At 37.4% G+C, this 19,402-nt stretch overlaps 1 protein-coding gene across 4 annotated transcripts in view; it reads left to right on the top strand.

The window, feature by feature from the left end:
- Positions 1-19,402, top strand: part of LRRC49 (leucine rich repeat containing 49) — a 130,090-nt gene that overhangs the window by 16,131 nt on the left and 94,557 nt on the right. For all 4 annotated transcript variants that reach the window (XM_060095194.1, XM_060095190.1, XM_060095192.1 and 1 more), the window contains 2 exons: positions 9,727-9,793; positions 14,627-14,770. In XM_060095194.1, coding sequence (XP_059951177.1) covers positions 9,727-9,793; positions 14,627-14,770 — 211 coding nt within the window. The remainder of the gene's footprint in view (positions 1-9,726; positions 9,794-14,626; positions 14,771-19,402) is intronic.

Below are 19,402 nucleotides of genomic sequence, written 5' to 3'. Positions count from 1 at the left end.
AATAATACCTGTGAGGTCAAATTACTGTTAGAAAGCATCACTCTGTCCTAAGCCACATTTTTAGGGTACTGTAATTTTCTCCAGCCATTCTAGGTATTTCAAGAGCAAAGCAGACAGAGGAATAATTTTGTTCAAAGTTTTGTCTGTTTTCCCATCTGGTTTAGCTGCTGTTATTATTATTATTATTATTATTATTATTATTATTATTCACTATTATTATTAGATTTAAGTGTAAGGTGAGATAATCTTAAATGCCTGAACGCCTGACTCTGGATGAAGGTTAATGAAGGATTCCCATGAGTCCAGAAGGATATTAATGGTTTGGATGAACTGACGTAGGGGTGTTCAGGGGTAGAGTGCTTTCTGGGAAAGGAGCAGATTCTGCCAGTGTTGTGGTGTGAGAAAGGGGACTGATGAAGGGGTTGTGGTCATAAGGGAGTGTGGGGTGTGTGTGTGTGTGTGTGTGTGTGTGTGTGTGTGTGTATGAATTAGAGAGAGAGAGAGAGATAAGGGAGAGAGGAAGAACTATAGTCGCTCTGTGATAGAACATAATAGGTGTAGATAAATATTTTTATGAATTAAATTGGATTGGATTGGTTGTGGTAATATAAGTCTGGATTTGGCTATGATATAAGATGCTGAGGTTAAATGGAGATAGAAATTCATGACGTTTAAGTGTGCATTATCTTTACATAGTGATCAGCATATATGAAGCTTCAAGGTATGATCCAGGTTCTGGAAATATTTAAGAAGGTAGAAACGGTTCTTTGAGGCAATAAACAATGACAACAGAAATAAATAGTGATAGACAGATGATGATAAAGATGGATTGTATGACCTTCATTTTACCCTTTCTTTGCCATTGCTCCTTTCCCTCTACTGAATAATGGTAGTAGAAAGTAGGATCTGTAGGAGGGAGAACAATAAAAGGGAAGTGGTTTTTGCTTTGTTTTTTTGTTAGAGGAGAGTCCAGTTGGAGGCAGTTGGACAGGTAAGGTAGCCATCGAAGATAGGAATGAGGGAGACAGTGGGTAGGCCCTAACCATTAGGGAACTTAAGAGTGGGTGTTTTATTTTATTTTATTATTTTTTCAATATTTATTTATTTGGTTGCACTGAGTCTTAGTTTCATCTGGTGGGCTCCTTAGTTGCAGCCCCAGGGCTCCTTAATTGCAGCTCGTGGGCTTCTTAGTTGCGGCTTGTGTGATCCTTAGTTGTGGCATGCAGACTACTAGTTGTGGCATGCATGTGGGATCTAGTTCCCTGACCAGGGATTGAAAACGGTCCCCCTGCATTGGGAGTGCAGAGTCTTATCCACTGCACCACCAGGGAAATCCCAAGGGGACATTTTAGAGATAAAAATTCTGGGTTTTTAAATATATAGCAACACTTCAGCTTTCACAAGATGGCCAATCAAAAATTCCAAATAAATATTCACAAATGGAGCAAGTCTAGTAGAAAGCATTTAGGTGGTATCCAATTTTTCTCAGTGATAAATAACCCTGTCATGAATGCCCTTGTACATAAAACTCATCTATTTAGTCAGTATGGGCATTCATTGATTAAAAGAATATTTATTGGGTGCCTACTCAGTGCCAGGCATTATCATGAGTGCTGAGGATACAGCAGAGGGCATATCAAAGTTTCTGTCCTCTTGAAGATCACATTTTGGTTTGAGGAAGGAGATATAAAAATGTGTACAATACATAATATAATTTTAGGCAAGGATAAATGCAATGAAGTCCATTAAAACAGGGAAAGGAGAGAATGATGGAGACAGGAAGGGAGAGCTCTTTTTTTTTTTAACATCTTTGTTGGAGTATAACTACTTTACAATTGTGTGTTAGTTTCTGCTTTATAACACAGTGAATCAGCTATACATATACATATATCCCATATCCCCTCCCTCTTGCGTCTCCCTCCCACCCTCCCTATCCCACCCCTCTAGGTGGTCACAAAGCACGGAGCTGATCTCCCTGTGCTATGTGGCTGCTTCCCACTATCTATCTATTTTACATTTGGTATTGTATATATGTCCGTGCCACTTTCTCACTTCATCCCAGCTTACCCTTCCCCCTCCCCGTGTGCTCAAGTCCATTCTCTGTGTCTGCATCTTTATTCCTGTCCTGCCCCTAGGTTTTTCAGAACCATTTTTTTTCTTTAGATTCCATATATATGTGTTAGCATACGGTATTTGTTTTTCTCTTTCTGACTTACTTAACTCTGTACGACAAACTCTAGGTCCATCCACCTCACTACAAATAACTCAATTTCGTTTCTTTTTATGGCTGAGTAATATTCCATTTATATATGTGCCACATCTTCTTTATCCATTCATCTGTCAGTGGACACTTACATTGCTTCCATGTCCTGGCTATTGTAAATAGAGCTGCAATGAACATTGTGGTACATGACTCTTTTTGAAATATGGTTTTCTCAGGGTATATGCCCAGTAGTGGGATTGCTGGGTTGTATGGTAGTTCTATTTTTAGTTTTTAAAGGACCACCCATACTGTTCTCCATAGAGAACTGTGGCTGTATCAATTTACATTCCCACCAACAGTGCAAGAGGATGCCCTTTCCTCCACACCCTCTCTGGCATTTATTGTTTGTAGATTTTTTTGATGATGGCCATTCTGACTGGTGTGAGTTGACCTCATTTTAGTTTTGATTTGTATTTCTCTAATGATTGGTGATGTTGAACATCCTTTCATGTGTTTGTTGGCAATCTTCTTTGGAGAAATGTCTATTTAGGTCTTGCACCCATTTTTGGATTGGGTTGTTTGTTTTTTTGATATTGAGCTGCAGGAGCTGTTCGTAAATATTAGAGATTAATCCTTTGTCAGTTGCTTCATTTGCAAATATTTTCTCCTATTCTGAGGGTTATCTTTTCGTCTTGTTTATGTTCTCCTTTGCTGCGCAAAAGCTTTTAAGTTTCATTAGGTCCCATTTGTTTATTTTTGCTTTTATTTCCATTTCTCTAGGAGGTGGGTCAAAAAGGATCTTGCTGTGATGTATGTCATAGAGTGTTCTGCCTATGTTTTCCTCTAAGAGTTTTATAGTATCTGGCCTTACATTTAGGTCTTCAATTGTATGGTGTTAGGGAGTGTTCTAATTTCATTCTTTTACATGTAGCTGTCCAGTTTTCCCAGCACCACTTATTGAAGAGGCTGTCTTTTCTCCATTGTATATTCTTGCCTCCTTTATCAAAGATAGGGTGACCATATGTGCTAGGGTTTATCTCTGGGCTTTCTATCCTGTTCCATTGATCTATATTTCTGTTTTTGTGCCAGTACCATACTGTCTTGATTACTGCAGCTTTGTAGTATAGTCTGAAGTCTGGTAGCCTGATTCCTCCAGCTCCATTTTTCTTTCTCAAGATTGCTTTGGCTATTCGGGGTATTTTGTTTTTCCATACAAATTGTGAAATTTCTTGTTCTAGTTCTGTGAGAAATGCCACTGATAGTTTGATAGGGATTGCATTGAATCTGTAGATTGCTTTGGGTAGTATAGTCATTTTCACAATGTTGATTCTTCCAATCCAAGAACATGGCATATCTCTCCATCTGTTGGTATCATCTTTAATTTCTTTCATCAGTGTCTTATAGTTTTCTGCATACAGGTCTTTTGTCTCCCTAAGTAGGTTTATTCCTAGGTATTTTATTCCTTTTGTTGCAGTGGTAAATGGGAGTGTTTCCTTAATTTCTCTTTAAGATGTTTCATCATTAGTGTATAGGAATGCAAGAGATTTCTGTGCATTACTTTTGTATGCTGCTACTTTACCAGATTCATTGATTAGCTCTAGTAGTTTTCTGGTAGCATCTTTAGGATTCTCTATGTATAGTGTCATGTCATCTGCAAACAGTGACAGTTTTACTTCTTCTTTTCTGATTTGGATTCCATTTATTTCTTTTTCTTCTCTGATTGCTGTGGCTAAAGCTTCCAAAACTATGTTGAATAATAGTGCTGAGACTGGACAACCTTGTCTTGTCCCTGATCTTAGTGGAAATGGTTTCAGTTTTTCACCATTGAGAACGATGTTGGCTGTGGGTTTGTCCTATATGGCCTTTATTATGTTGACGTAAGTACCCTCTATGCCTACTTTCTGGAGGGTTTTTGTCATAAATGGGTGTTGAATTTTGTCAAAAGCTTCCTCTGCATCTATTGAGATGGTCATATGGTTTTTCTCTTTCAATTTGTTAATATGGTGTATCACATTGATTGATTTGCATATATTGAAGAATCCTTGCATTCCTGGGATAAACCCCACTTGATCATGCTGTATGATCCTCTTAATGTGCTGTTGGATTCTGTTTGCTAGTGTTTTGTTGAGGATTTTTGCATCTATGTTCATCAGTGATATTGGCCTGTAGTTTTCTTTGAGACATCTTTGTCTGGTTTTGGAATCAGGGTGATGGTGGCCTTGTAGAGTGAATTTGGGAGTGTTCGTCCCTCTGCTGTATTTTGGAAGAGTTTGAGAAGCATAGGTGTTAGCTCTTCTCTAAATGTTTGATAGAATTTGCCTGTGAAGCCATCTGGCCCTGGGCTTTTGTTTGTTGGAAGATTATTAATCACAGTCTCAATTTCAGTTCTTGTGATTGGTATGTTCATATTTTCTATTTCTTCCTGGTTCAATCTCGGAAGGTTGTGCTTTTCTAAGAATTTGTCCATTTCTTCCAGGTTGTCCACTTTATTAGCATATAGTTGCTTGTAGTACTCTCTCATGATCCTTTGTTTTTCTGCAGTGTCTGTTGTTACTTCTCCTTTTTCATTTCTTATTCTATTGATTTGAGTCATCTCACTTTTTTTCTTGATGAGTCTGGCTAATGTTTTATAAGTTTTGTTTATCTTCTCAAAGAACAAGCTTTTAGTTTTATTGATCTTTGCTATTGTTTCCTTCATTTCTTTTTCATTTATTTCTGATCTGATCTTTATGATTTCCTTTCTTCTGCTAACTTTGGAGTTATTTTGTTCTTCTTTCTCTAATTGTTTTAAGTGTAAGGTTAGGTTGTTTATTTGAGATGTTTCTTGTTTCTTGAGGTAGGATTGTGTTGCTATAAACTTCCCTCTTAGAACTGCTTTTACTCCATCCCATAGGTTTTAGGTCATCGTGTTTTCATTGTCATTTGTTTCCAGATATTTTTTGATTTCCTGCTTGATTTCTTCAGTGATCTCTTGGTTATTTAGTAGTATATTGTTTAGCCTCCGTGTGTTTGTATTTTTTACAGATTTTTTCCTGTAATTGATATCTAGTCTCATAGCATTGTGGTCAGAAGAGATACTTGATGTGATTTCAATTTTCTTAAATTTACCAAGGCTTGATTTGTGACCCATGATATGATCTATCCTGGAGAATGTTCCATGAGCAGTTGAGAAGAAAGTGTATTCTGTTGTTTTTGGATGGAATGTCCTATAAATGTCGATTAAGTCCATCTTGTTTAATGTGTCATTTTAAAGCTTTTGTTTCCTTATTTATTTTTGTTTTGGTTGATCTGTCCATTGGTGAAAGTGGAGTGTTAAAGTCCCCTACTATGATTGTGTTACTGTCGACTTCCCCTTTTATGGCTGTCAACATTTGCCTTACATATTGAGGTGCTCCTATGTTGGGTGCATAAACATTTACAATTGTTATATCTTCTTCTTGGATAGATCCCTTGATCATTATGTAGTGTCCTTCTTTGTCTCTTCTAATAGTCTTTATTTTAAAGTCTATTTTGTCTGATATGAGAATTGCTACTCCAGCTATCTTTTGATTTCCATTTGCATGGAATATCTTTTTCCATCCCCTCACTTTCAGTCTGTATGTGTCCCTAGGTCTGAAGTGGGTCTCTTGTAGACAGCATATATACGGGTCTTGGTTTTGTATCCATGCAACCAATCGGTGTCTCGGTGGGACCATTTAATCCATTTACATTTAAGGTAATTAACGATATGTATGTTCCTATTCCCATTTTCTTAATTGTTTTGGGTTTGTTATTGTAGGTCTTTTCCTTCTCTTGTGTTTCCTGCCTATAGCAGTTCCTTTAGCATTTGTTGTAAAGCTGCTTTAGTGGTGCTGAATTCTCTTAGCTTTTGCTTATCTGTAAAGCTTTTAATTTTCTGCTGAATCTGAATGAGATTCTTGCTGGGTAGAGGAATCTTGTTTGTAGGTTTTTCCCTTTCATCAAATATGTCCTGCCACTCCCTTTTGGCTTGCAGAGTTTCTGCTGAAAGTTCAGCTGTTAACCTTATGGGGATTCCCTTGTATGTTATTTGTTGTTTTTCCCTTGCTGCTTTTAATATTTTTTCTTTGTATTTAATTTTTGATAGTTTGATTAATATGTGTTTTGGCGTGTTTCTCCTTGGATTTATCCTGTATGGGACTCTCTGCACTGCCTGGAGTTGATTGACTATTTCCTTTCCCATATTAGGGAAATTTTCAACTCTCATCTCTTCAATTATTTTCTCAGTCCCTTTCTTTTTCTCATCTTCTTCTGGGACCTCTATAATTCATATGTTGGTGCGTTTAATGTTGTCCCAGAGGTCTCTGAGACTGTCCTCAATTCTTTTCATTCTTTTTTCTTTATTTTGCTCTGCAGCAGTTATTTCCACTATTTTATCTTCCAAGTCACTTATCCGTTCTTCTGCCTCAGTTATTCTGCTACTGATTTCTTCTAAAGAATTTTTAATTTAATTTATTGTGTTGTTCATCATTGTTTGTTTGCTCTTTAGTTCTTCTAGGTCCTTGTTAAACGTTTCTTGTATTTTCTCCATTCTGTTTCCAAGATTTTGGATCATCTTTACTATCATTACTCTGATTTCCTTTTCAGGTAGACTGCCTCCTTCCTCTTCATTTGTTTGGTCTGGTGGGTTTTTACCTTGCTCCTTCATCTGCTGTGTGTTTCTCTGTCTTCTCATTTTGCTTTACCCACTGTGTTTGGGAGCTCCTTTTCCCAGGTTGCATGTTCGTAGTTCCCGTTGTTTTTGTTGTCTGCCCCCAGTGGCTAAGGTTGGTTCAGTGGGTGATGTAGGCTGCCTGGTGGAGGGGACTGGTGCCTGTGTTCTGGTGGATGAAGCTGGATATTGTCTTTCTGGTGGGCAGGACCACGTCTGGTACTGTGTTTCGGGGTGTCTGTGACCTTATTATGATTTTAGGCAGCCCCTGTGCTAATGGGTGGGTTTGTGTTCCTGTCTTGCTAGTTGTTTGGCATAGGGTGTCCAGCACTGTAGCTTGCTGGTCGTTGAGTGGAGCTGGGTCTTAGCGTTGAGATGGAGATCTCTGGGAGAGCTTTTGCCATTTGATATTACATGGAACTGGGAGGTCTCTGGTGGACCAGTGTCGTGAACTCGGCTCTCCCATCTCAGAGTCACAGGCCTGACACCCGGCCAGAGCACCAAGACCCTGTAAGAAAGAAAGAAAGAAAGACAGAGAGAGAGGGAGGGAGGGAGGTAAGGAGGGAGGAAGGAAGGAAGCAAGGAAGAAAGAAAGGAAGGAAGGAAGGAAGAAAGAAGGAAGGAAGGAAATAAAGTTATTAAAATAAAAAAATAATTTTAAAATTATTACAAATTAAAAAATTAAAGTAATAATAAAAAGAAAGAAAGAAGAGGGCAACCAAACCAAGAAACATATCCACCAATGATAACCAGTGCTAAAAACTATACTAATAAAAAAAAAAATGGACTGACAGAACCCTAGGACAAATGGTAAAGCAAAGCTATACATATAAAATCTCAAAAAGAAGTATACTCATACACACTCACAAAAAGAGAAAAAGGAAAAAATATATATATCAATATATAAAAATAAAAGGAAGAGAGCAACCAAATCAATAAACAAGTCTACCAATGATAATAAACTGTAAATACTAAACTAAGATAAATGTAAAACCAGAAACAAATTAGATGCAGAAAGCAAACCCCAAGTCTACAGTTGCTCCCATTGTCCACAGCCTTAATTTTAGGATGATTCGTTGTCTATTCAGGTATTCCAGAGATGCAAGGTACATCAAGTTGATTGTGTAGATTTAATCCACTGTTCCTGAGGCTGCTGGGAGAGATTTCCCTTTCTCTTCTTTGTTCGCACAGCTCCTGGGGTTCAGCTTTGGACTTGGACCTACCTTTGCGTGTAGGTCGCCTGAGGCCATCTGCTCTTTGCTCAGACAGCATGGAGTTAACGTAGCGGCTGATTAGGGGGCTCTGGTTCACTCAGGCCATGGGGAGGGAGGGGTATGGAATGCGGGGTGAGCCTGTGGTGGCAGAGGCCAATGTGGCGTTGCAACAGCCTGAGGCGTGCTGTGTGTTCTCCCGGGGAAGTTGTCCCTGGATCACGGGACCCTGGCCATGGTAGGCTGCACAAGCTCCCAGGAGGGGAGGTTGCCTAGTGACCTGTGCTTGCACCCAGGCTCATTGGTGGCTGCAGCAGCAGCCTTAGTGTTTCATGCCCGTCTCTGGTGTCCGAGCTGATAGCTGCGCCTTGTGCCCGTCTCTGGAGTTCGTCTAGGCGGTGCTCTGAATCCCCTCTCCTCGTGCACACAGAAACAATGGTCTCTTGCCTCTTAGGCAGTTCCAGACTTTTTCTCGGACTCCCTCCCACCTAGCTGTGGGCACTAGATCCCCTTCTGGGATCTGACCTCTGAAGCCCAAGCCTCAACTCCCATCCCCACCTGTCCCGGCGGGTGAGCAGACAAGCCTCTCTGGCTGGTGAGTGCTGGTTGGCACCAATCCACTGTGTGGGAATCTCTCTGCTTTGCCCTCTGCACCCCTGTTGCTGTGCTCTCCTCCATGGCTCCGAGGCTTCCCCCCACCACCCCCCATCTCCACCAGTGAAGGGGCTTCCTAGTGTGTGGAAACTTTTCCTCCTTCACAGCTCCCTCCCACTGGTGCAGGTCCCGTCCCTATTCTTTTGTCTCTGTTTATTCTTTTTCCTTTTGCCCTACCCAGGTACATGGGGATTTTCTTGCATTTTGGGAAGTCTGAGGTCTTCTGCCAGCATTCAGTAGGTGTTCTGTAGGAGTTGTTCCACATGTAGATATATTTCTGATGTATTTGTGGGGAGGAAGGTGATCTCTACATCTTACTCCTCCACCATCTTGAAGGTCTCCTCAAGAGCTCTTTTTGATAGGGTCATCTGAAAAGGCTGCTCTGAGAAGATATTTGAGCCAAGACTTGAATAACATGAAGGAGTGAACCAACCATGTGAAGTTCTGGGGGAAGAACATTAAGGAAGAAGGAACAGCAAGGGTAAACACCCCAGGCAGAAATGAATTTGTCAAGTTAGAGATGGCAAGAAAGCTCCTGTGGCTGGAGCAGAGTGACTGGGTGCACTGGAGTCTTGGTAGGAGATAAGCTGGAGGAAGAGTCAGTAGTCAGAGAATTTAGGGCCTTGAGGACTGAGGTAAGGAATTTAGGCTGTATTCTCAGGTGAAAGGAATTGCCTTGAATAAGTGCTAAAGTTCCTAGAAGTAGAATTGTTCTTTCCTAAAGATAGGACTTTCAAGCTGACTTTGGGACATTTCCCCAATGGGACTGCATCTTTAACATTATAATTAAAATCAATGAAAAAAAGGTTTTAGTATACAATTTTATATAATTTCTCTCTATATATATTTCTATGTCTGTCTGTCTGTCTATCTGCCTGCCTATCTACCTATCTAGAGAGAATAAATGAAAATGAGTTATGCCTTAGAGTTTTTGATTTACAATAGATGTGGTACATCTGTATTTCTACTCTACTTACTCTGATTTTCAGAATCAAGAAAATCTCAAATCTGGAGAATCTAAAAAGCTTAGATGTCTTGGACCTTCATGGAAATCAGGTATTGTTAAAGCCCTTTCATTTCTTTCTTATTTGAAAAAGGTCTAGGAAATTTCATATAAAAGTTTTAAGAATTATACTTGTGTGGAATTTTTCCAGAGTTACTTTATTGATTCACTGAAATTAGCTATGGTATTAAGGTATTAAGCTCATTTATATAAGGTTTGGTAATTCCTCAGTGGTAAGTGACAGATTAAACTTATAAAACATTTAGAATTCTTATAGTTATGACAATTTTGATTCTTATTTAGTCTTTTATTAACTTATAGCCAACCCCAACCCAAGAACTAGAATATTACTAATGATTTTCTTCTACTTAAGTGTTCCTTCTTTATTCCAAGACAACACTATTCTGGATTGCACATTTATCATTCTTTTACTGGTGTTTTTAGTTGGTTTTATCACATATATGTGTTTAAATAATATATTGTTTAGTAGTATTGTCTTTTAATTTTAAAAAAAGGTGTCAAACTATATATTGTCATCCACTGTTTGCTTTTTGGATACAACATTATGTTACTGAGGTTCACCTATTTTGACTACATAGCTGTAGTTTATCTTTATTGTTGTATGTTCCATGGTTTGATTACACAAAAACCTTTTTCTCCGTTTTATTATTGATAGACATTTGGGTTGATTCCTTTTTGTTTGTTTGGTTTTTTTTTGTTTCCTATTAGGATAGTACTTCTAAGAACATTCTTGTACATGTTTCTTCCATACATCATATGTACTCTAGGGTATATATCTAGGAGTGAAACTGATGGGTCACAGGTTATTTAAATGTGTAACTTTAAACGTTAATGCCAAATTGTCTTCCAAAGTGATTGTACCAGTTTATACTCCCACCAGTAACACATAATAGATCCTGTTGCTTCACATCCTTTTCAACATTTGGAATTTTCAGACTTCTTAATTTTTGCCAATTGAATTGGTATAAAGTGGTGTCCCCTTATGATTTTGATTTATAATTCCCTGATTACTATATAACCTGGGATCATTATTCCATTCGATTAGTTTGTCTACCCATACATTTGTCTGTCTTAATTTCTCTGTCTGGTTTGTTATGTTCCCTCTCCTTATTCTTCTCTTGCAGAGCATCTTGGCTGTTTTTTAACCCTTTGCTCTTACATTTAAATTTTAGTCTTTGCAATATGAGTACTTATTTATAAATAGCTACATGAGCTACATACTCATGCAGAAGGTAAAACCTCTCCTGAGGTGGTAAGTGTACATGGTGGGGTGATCTGGGAGTCCCTGCCTGTTGAGAACAAATCTCCCACTTGCAGTTGGTCAGGTGTAAACCTCAGTGTGATCTCTTTAGGCCTTCTAATAGCTGTTATTCCTAATCATTTTGTTGAAAAGCTAATATAATTAATAAAACCTTGATAGATGTATTAGATAGGCCACATCTGCTAGGTTCTAATCTCATCCCAGCCCCATCTATATGTCTGCCTGTGTGTGCACTCAGAGGGAGGAATGTTGATGCCTGGGAATTATCCAGCTCTGCAGGCTGGTTAGTATCACTTTAGTAGAGGGAAAGTTACCCAGTTAGTTAGATGGTGGTGGAAGAGGAAGAAGAATTAGAGTCTTGTCAGTAAGAGAGCATCATATATAAAGGCACTGAGACTAAAAACAACATGATAAGTATGTTTTACTGCTGGAGAATTTAGCACATGTTGAGGGATGGTGAGAGATGAGGCAAGAGAGATAGGTTTAAGGCCAGACTGTGGAAGGCTTTATATGCCATAATAAGGAATTGCTATTTTATCTTTCTGTAACCCACTATTTTAAATGCTATTCATCAGTATAAGTGAAACATTTTATGGTAGCAATATTTTTATTAAGTTTATTTTAAAGTGTATATATGAAAAATAAGCATTTATGCGGTTTTTATATTATAATATATATATACCTTTAAGAATTCACAGGCATTACCCAAGATCTATAAGAGCAACTGGTAAATGGATAATGTATCACTTGGTCTAAATATTAGACCAAGTCACCTTGTTACCTTGTTAGCTGACCTGTGTTATGTGTTATGTGTTAAATGAAAATCTGAGTCTTGTTTCAAATATTTAAATCCAATAAACAAAAATTTGGAGTATTTCAAAGCAAAGACAGTCTTGGTGACTAAAAAGTCAGGAGATACACTATTCAAGTTGAAACAACGTGCAACTCTAAAAAAATAGCATCAGGTAGTTAAAAAACTAAAAGAAAATTAAATGACTACTCTTTGTGTTTTGAATTTACTTCCATTGGAAATAAGAATGATACGTGATGTACATTGTGAAATGAAATATAATTGGTTTATGGATGTGAAAACATTGATAGGAATAGTGATAGTGTTCAAGAAACAGATTGGGGAATGTAAAGAGCTGAGGGGAGGTGAAACTGGAAACAGAGAACAGCTGAGAGACTAATTCAGTAATCTTGGTGAGAAGTGATGGCAACTTAAAGTTGTAGCGATAGGGCTATAACAAGGGGGCAGATTGGATAAATATTTAAAAAGTAAAAGCATTAAGATTTAACAATTGATTGTATGTGAGTAGTAAAGAATACAGAGGAATATGAGAGGTTGACTCTCAGTTTATGACCTAGATTTTTTTTTGTCTACCAGAAAATGTTCTCTTGGTAAACGCTTGCTTTAACATGGACACAAATGTGCTTCAAAAAGAATCTTTTCTTTCAGTGACATCTTTTCCTTCAGGGAGAGCTGGCTCTTTCTGTGGTTGCTTGCCTGAAAGCAGATGTCTTTCCTATTGCTGAGTAGGAAGGTTGTCTTTATCCAGATAGAGCAGTCTGGGTTACTAGTAAACACATACATAAGACTGGAGTATCCAGCTTTCCTAGACGTACTAAAAAGCTCTGCTGTCTACCTTGAGACTCTCTCTTATCAGTGTGACCCAAGATTAGGCTTTTGAACATTCCTATCATCTCTTCTTCTGGCTGTGAAATTTATTAACTGATCAAGAACTCTGCTCTCACCCTACACCACCTTTTTTCTGAAATTTCTGTCATTTTCTCTATGCCTGTGACTTTGTCCATGGCTGCAACACGTAACAGACTATTCCATCAGAGATGCTGCACAAAATTCTGACCTGATTGCAAACCAAGAAGCTGAACAATATCCCCAGTGACTTTTTTAAAATTACAGATTGATACCTATATATAAGAGTTAACAACGTTTCTTTTCAGAGTGACCAAACTAAAATGTAGGCATTCTAATTATATGTCCCACCAGGACCAAATAGCATTGGAGAAAGGTCGTTTTCTAAAAGAAATGTCCCAGAATTATTAGCAGAAGGAAGACTATACCATATACAGGTTATGTACCCTTTCATTCTGTATATTTATCTTTCTTGAGTTCAGAAAACTTTATGTATATGTATAAATTTATGTATATATTTACATATTGCTTTTCCATATACCTATCTCTATTTTTTTAGTATTTTAGTAGAATTTCTCAAGCTTATGCTGTTATTATTGATTTTCTACAGTGTCTATTTTACTTTTTGCTGATTCTATACAATTTAAATTCTATCACCTATTTAGTTTTGAAATGTTTTTGTCTATGTCTTACTGTCCAGTTCTGTAATCTGCAAATACTGATAAACTTGTTTCTTCTTTTACAGATTTTATTTTCATTTTACATTAGTTACACCAAAAATCTCAGGACAAATTTTAAAGCATGGTCATATATTATCTTTATATATTATTGAATTTGCGATAAATATACTTAGGTTTCTCCTCTTGAATGTAGGTGAAATCTAGATGGTATTTCTTGACTATAAGAGAAGGTCCAAACAATATCATAGAAAACTGGATTATAAATCTTAAAAAAAGGCTATTTTAGCCAATATCTGCTTTGAAGTGTTAAATAGAAAATTTCAAATAATATTGTGATGGCAATACAGATGAGAAAATTAATCTTCAGTGATTGTGAAATTTGTTTTAATGTTCAGAAGAAAAGTGTTGTATATAACTCATTGTTATTACTCATTGTAATGTACTTAAGTACATTACATTAAAAGGTTGAAGGCCTCTGCAAGAAGCCCTATTTCTGGGTCATGTAGAAACTCATCCCCTTGTGCTACGCTTGCTGTATTACAGTAGTGGGGCTGAAAATCATGTTGAGCTCTCATCATTTCATAGGCTATACCCTTTAACTTATCCTTACTTGTGCAACTCAAATTCCTCTGCTGCAGTTCAGTGCTTATATGCATGTGTATATTCCATAATTCAAGTCCACCATATTGTACCCTGCCTAAACATTATCTATCTCCTCTCTTAAGCAGTTTCACTAATAAAGAATATCCATCCTCACCCTCTACTGGGGATCCTAGTTCCTTGAATCTTTTCCATTCAGTCTCTTGATTGCTCTCAGGATCCTGCAGTATAAATGGACAATTAACAAGGGGAACTTGGTATCATTCCTTTTCCTTGCCTTTTCTCTCAAAAGGTAGTCTTGTTTTATCAAAACATTGTGAGCTTATGCCTTGGGCTCACAGTTTCTATTTCACAGCTAGTACGTATATTTCTCTTCACCTTCATGGGACCTGGCACAGTGTTAGGCACTTAGAGATGCCCAAGCAATGGACTTACTGATTATTTGGTAAAATATACTTACCATGGTCAAATTATAAAACATGTTCTGTTAGTTAATCTTCACAAGTTAAGTAACTTCATAATATCTACAACAGAGGAAACTGGAAATAGATTTTGAAATGTCTTCATATAAACTTGTCACTGAATTCAATGACTATGTCTTTTATTTTTATAACATGCACATCTGAGATTTATGCCTGCTAATCATCCCTTCCTCATTTTTTAACAGATTACCAAAATTGAAAATGTCAATCATTTGTGTGATTTGAGAGTTTTAAATCTTGCCAGGAACCTTTTAAGTCATGTTGATAATCTTAACGGGCTGGATTCACTAACTGAGCTTAACCTGCGACACAATCAAATCACTTTTGTGGTGAGTATTAAAATGGAATCAATATGTGATTTCTGGCTTTTCTTTCTTTTTTTTTTTTTTTTTTGCGGTATGCGGGCCTCTCACTGTTGTGGCCTCTCCTGTTGTGGAGCACAGGCTCTGCACGCGCAGGCTCAGTGGCCATGGCTCATGGGCCTAGCCGCTCCGCGGCATGTGGGATCTTCCCGGACCGGGGCACGAACCCGTGTCCCCTGCATCGTGAGGCAGACTCTCAACCACTGTGCCACCAGGGAAGCCCTCTGGCTTTTCTTTTAAGGGAATGAAATAAATGTTATAGCATCGCTTTCTGCAAAGTAAGAATCTAAAGTAATTTAGTTTTTTTCTGAATTTAAATTGCGTATATAATTGTTAAGCTTTATAATATTTTGATTTGGGAAATGTGGTGTTTTCCATTCTAAAAGATAAATGTAAAATTAGGAGCACAAGTGTTATCAGTAAATGAATACTGAATCCTTTCCTGTGTTGTTATAGGAATAGAATTAATAAGAAAGAAGGTTATTGTTGACTGAAAGTTGATAACTTGTTGCACCGAGAGGGAAAAGGCACAGAGAGAAGTGGTTGAGGGCTTTGAAGGCAAGCATAAATGTCATATTCTTTGCAGTTTTTCAAAGGCAGCTTGGTATGGTGGAAAAAGCATTGTTACATAGGACATGAGAGGCCAAGTGCAGGTCTGCTTCAGCTCTCATTATCTGTGTGACCTTGGGTAAATCACTTTAACTCTGTAAACCTCAGTTTACTTTTCTCCAAAATGAGGACATTGGGCTAGATCACCTCTAGTGTCCTTTTTGGCTTGCTGGCTCTGAAAAAAGATATAAATATGGTAGAAAGCTGGCATGTGAGCAGGAGGAAGAGCTGGCATTGTGGGGACAAAACTATAGAAAGGCTACTCTGGAACTCTGAGGATGAACTTCATTAGATTTATAGTTTTATTCAAGTTTAGCAACTAAATAACAGCTTGATGCTCGGGTATTTTGAACTTGTGCATATATGAAGAGCTCTAGAAATACGACTTTCAGCTGTATGACATGACACAGGCCAAGAAGACATCTGAGGATTTATAAAAACATTTGTTCTTTTAACAAGTTTCCTTTGTTTACATGCAATAGAAAAACTACATTAGGTTTTCTTTAGGTATTATTTAAGCACTTTTAAAGGTGAGATCTGATTTTTAACTTTTTCAAGACATTGAGTTCCTTAGTAAATAGTTAAATGTACTGTAAGTGATACACTGGAAAAAGCTGGGAGACAGATGATGCCTTATCTCTAGACCTCATTTTACAGATTGGTTTCATTTTGAAATTTTCCCAGAAAGTCTGAGCCAAGTAATGGTCATATCTTCTAGGAGGTTGGGATAATTTCAGAACCTTCTCTAAGACATGGATTTATCCCAGAACCTCTAAATTCTGCCAGCTCTTCCCCCAGATTGGATTTAAATATTGGAAACGGCTTGTTTATTTTAAATGACACCCATATTAATCTGTTACATTGCTGTCTCTAGAACTGTTCAGACTGGACTTAATCTGTCCTAGGGACATTGGGTATGATAAGAATCCAAAAAGCTTTGGTAGAGTGGAGTACAGAAATCTATTGGCCTTAGCATATTCCTGTCTCTGTTTTGTCTTTCATTTGGAAAATGTATAATACACATCCAGGAATTTGCTTACTGAATTTCCTATTGAGTATTATGTCTAATCATTACTGTTTATAGATTAGGCAGCAGTAAAAATCTTATGGAAAAGGAAATTGTCTTAGTTTCTAAAAGTGAAAAAGATTTATTAAGTATTATGCATATGGTATAATTATCATGATAATAAGTATCATGCATATTAATTGATTGGATATTGTTAATATATGTGTAAGAAAAGATCAGAAACTTTTCCAGCTCTATTTCTTTTTCTTTTTTTTCTTTTTTTTTTTTTTTTTTTTTGCGGTACGAGGGCCTCTCACTGTTGTGGCCTCTCCCGTTGAGGAGCACAGGCTCCAGACGCGCAGGCTCAGCGGCCATGGCTCACGGGCCTAGCCGCTCTGCGGCATGTGAGATCTTCCCGGACCGGGGCACAAACCCGTGTCCCCTGCATCGGCAGGTGGACTCTGAACCACTGCACCACCAGGGAAGCCCTCTATTTCTTTTTTGACGCATCCTTTTCCTAAAAGAGCCAAGAGACTTTTAAATTTGAGGATTCTTTTTTTTTTTTAACTGTCTCTTTTTTTTTTCCAGGATCAATTATCATACTAATTCTTTTTGCTTTTTTTTCTCTTATGGTTTTGATTTTCCTCAATAGCTGGTAATCCTTAAATGAAGTACTATGTTAAGGAGTGGCTGGCTCTCCTGTGCAGCTGAATAGGTCTTTTTAACCATAAAATCTCTCCCTAGAATGATCACTAGATTTGTGTAAGTTGTTGAATCCCACACATTGGCAGACTTCCCTTTAGCGTGAGTGGAAGGGAATAGGCAGCCTCACTGTGTAACTGCCAAAATAAGAAAAACTACTTTGTGTATGTGTGTGGGTGTGGGTAAGAAGGACTTCAGTAACTTTTGTGCCAGCTGAAATTGCCATTCCTTTTCCCCCTCTGGTTCTACTGTAGCAGTTATTAACCATCTCCATAGATAAAATACCCATGCTGTCCATCCCTCCTTGATACTGTTTTGTTAGAGAACAGATCCTGAGGCTCTAGCTGAGGTTTTCTTCAGCCAGCTGCTCTGTACCCGGTTGCGTGTGTGCATGGCAGGGGTGGGAGTGGGCTGGGGGTGGGTTGGGTTTGCTGGTGTTCCAGGAATGACTGTTGAGTAGATAGATCTTTAATAACACATCTACTTGATTAGCCACAGTTACCCATAGTCCACGCCTGTTCTTTGTATGTACTGACTTTGAGTGTGGAAGATGGCATTCTTTTGGAAGGAATTGCTGCATTTGCAGTGCAGCATCTCTCCTGCCAGTTCTGAGCTGCAGTTTTCTCTGTTCAGGGTTATCTCCAATAAGATCCTATCTGCTTTCCACCTTCCTGAAATTCATCAAAAATGTTGATCTATTAATAGCTCTCTTGTTATTATCATTTCCATGGATTCACTCATTTTGTGTATTTTTTGTTTGTTTCACCCACTGAATCTTGGGAAGGAGATGAAACAAAGACATTACCTACTTTACCATCTTATCAGAAACCTTCTTCACTGGTATTTTCGATATAAAAAAGTCATTGCTTATTGTATTAAATTCACTAATCTTTTTCTTGGAAATTTTATAAATTTCTAACCAAATGTCTTTTAAGTTTATATGGTATCTTTCCTTTTTAAAAAACTATGAAACATTTCAGACATTCCCAAAGAATAGGAAATAATATTACAAACATTTGTATGTCCACCAATGAATTTAATAAATAAAAACCTTTTAAATATAGTTGAGGCCTACTATGTAACCCTCCTCCAGCACATTCCCTCCCTCCATTGCAGAGGTAACCACAGTTATGAATTTGGTGTTTATTCCTATGCATGTCTTTCTCCTTTTCCTGTATATATCCCTAAACAATCCCATATATGTACCCCTAAACAATGAAGTAATTATTTTGCATGCTTTTAAGTGTTCTGTAAATGATATCATCAAACTGTACATATCTTCTGTAAGTTACTTTTATTATGCTTTGAGATTTATCTATGTTGATACCTGTAGCTCCAGTTCACTAACTTCCATTGTTATATAGTATCCCACTGGGTGATTGTAACTAAATATTTATTCTTCTCTTCATGGACATTATTTCTAATTTTTTGTCATTAAGAAGAAATAACATTTTTGTACATGTCTTTTTGTGCATAATTATAACAATTTCTCCAGGACAGTGGCTTTCAGACATTTTTTAGCCATAATCTATGGTAATAAATAAAATTTACATTGAAACCCAGTAATTAAATACATATTTATATTAGTGCATTATAAATAATGGAAACAAGGATTTCATGACTATACCTACCCTTACTGCAATCCATTCTGGTATATCCTAGTCTATTCTATCTCATTAAAAAATGTTGGTCTCAAAAAAAGTTAGTCTCAATCTACTGAATTGATTTCTTGACGAATGAAAAATTGGTTGCAACCTGCATTTGAAAAATAATGCTCAGTGGTGGATACTTGGGAGAAGCATTGCTGGGTGCCAGGATTATGCACATCATTTCATTTTATCAGCTAGCACCACGTTTTTCTCAAAGTGGTTGTACCAAATTACATTCCCATCAGCATTACCCGAGGGTTCCTTTAACCTCACAACCTTAGTGACACTTGATGTTGTCAGACCTTTTCATTTCTGCCAGTCTTGTAACTATGAAATTGTATATATTATATTGAGATTTTAATTTTAATTTCCAGTGAGATTGAATGCCTTTCATCTTTTTTTCATTTTTGATATTGAGATTGCCTCTTCTGCAAATAGCCTTATCCTTTGCCCACTGTAATAACATTTTTTTTCTTTTTCATATTGATCTGTAGTATTTCTTTTGTTTCTGCTGTCTTTTCAGAAACAGAAGTAAAAAATCATCAATAGTTTCCTTTATTGTTTCTTCTTTTTGTTTGAAAAATCCTTTCTTATGGGCTGAGGACATAAAGATATTTTTCTGTGTTGTCTAAC

Source organism: Mesoplodon densirostris, chromosome 4 (genome assembly GCF_025265405.1).
Source record: "Mesoplodon densirostris isolate mMesDen1 chromosome 4, mMesDen1 primary haplotype, whole genome shotgun sequence".
Taxonomy (NCBI): domain Eukaryota; kingdom Metazoa; phylum Chordata; class Mammalia; order Artiodactyla; family Ziphiidae; genus Mesoplodon; species Mesoplodon densirostris.
The sequence above is the reverse complement of the archived record's forward strand: the minus strand, read 5'-3'. Positions and strand labels throughout refer to the sequence as shown.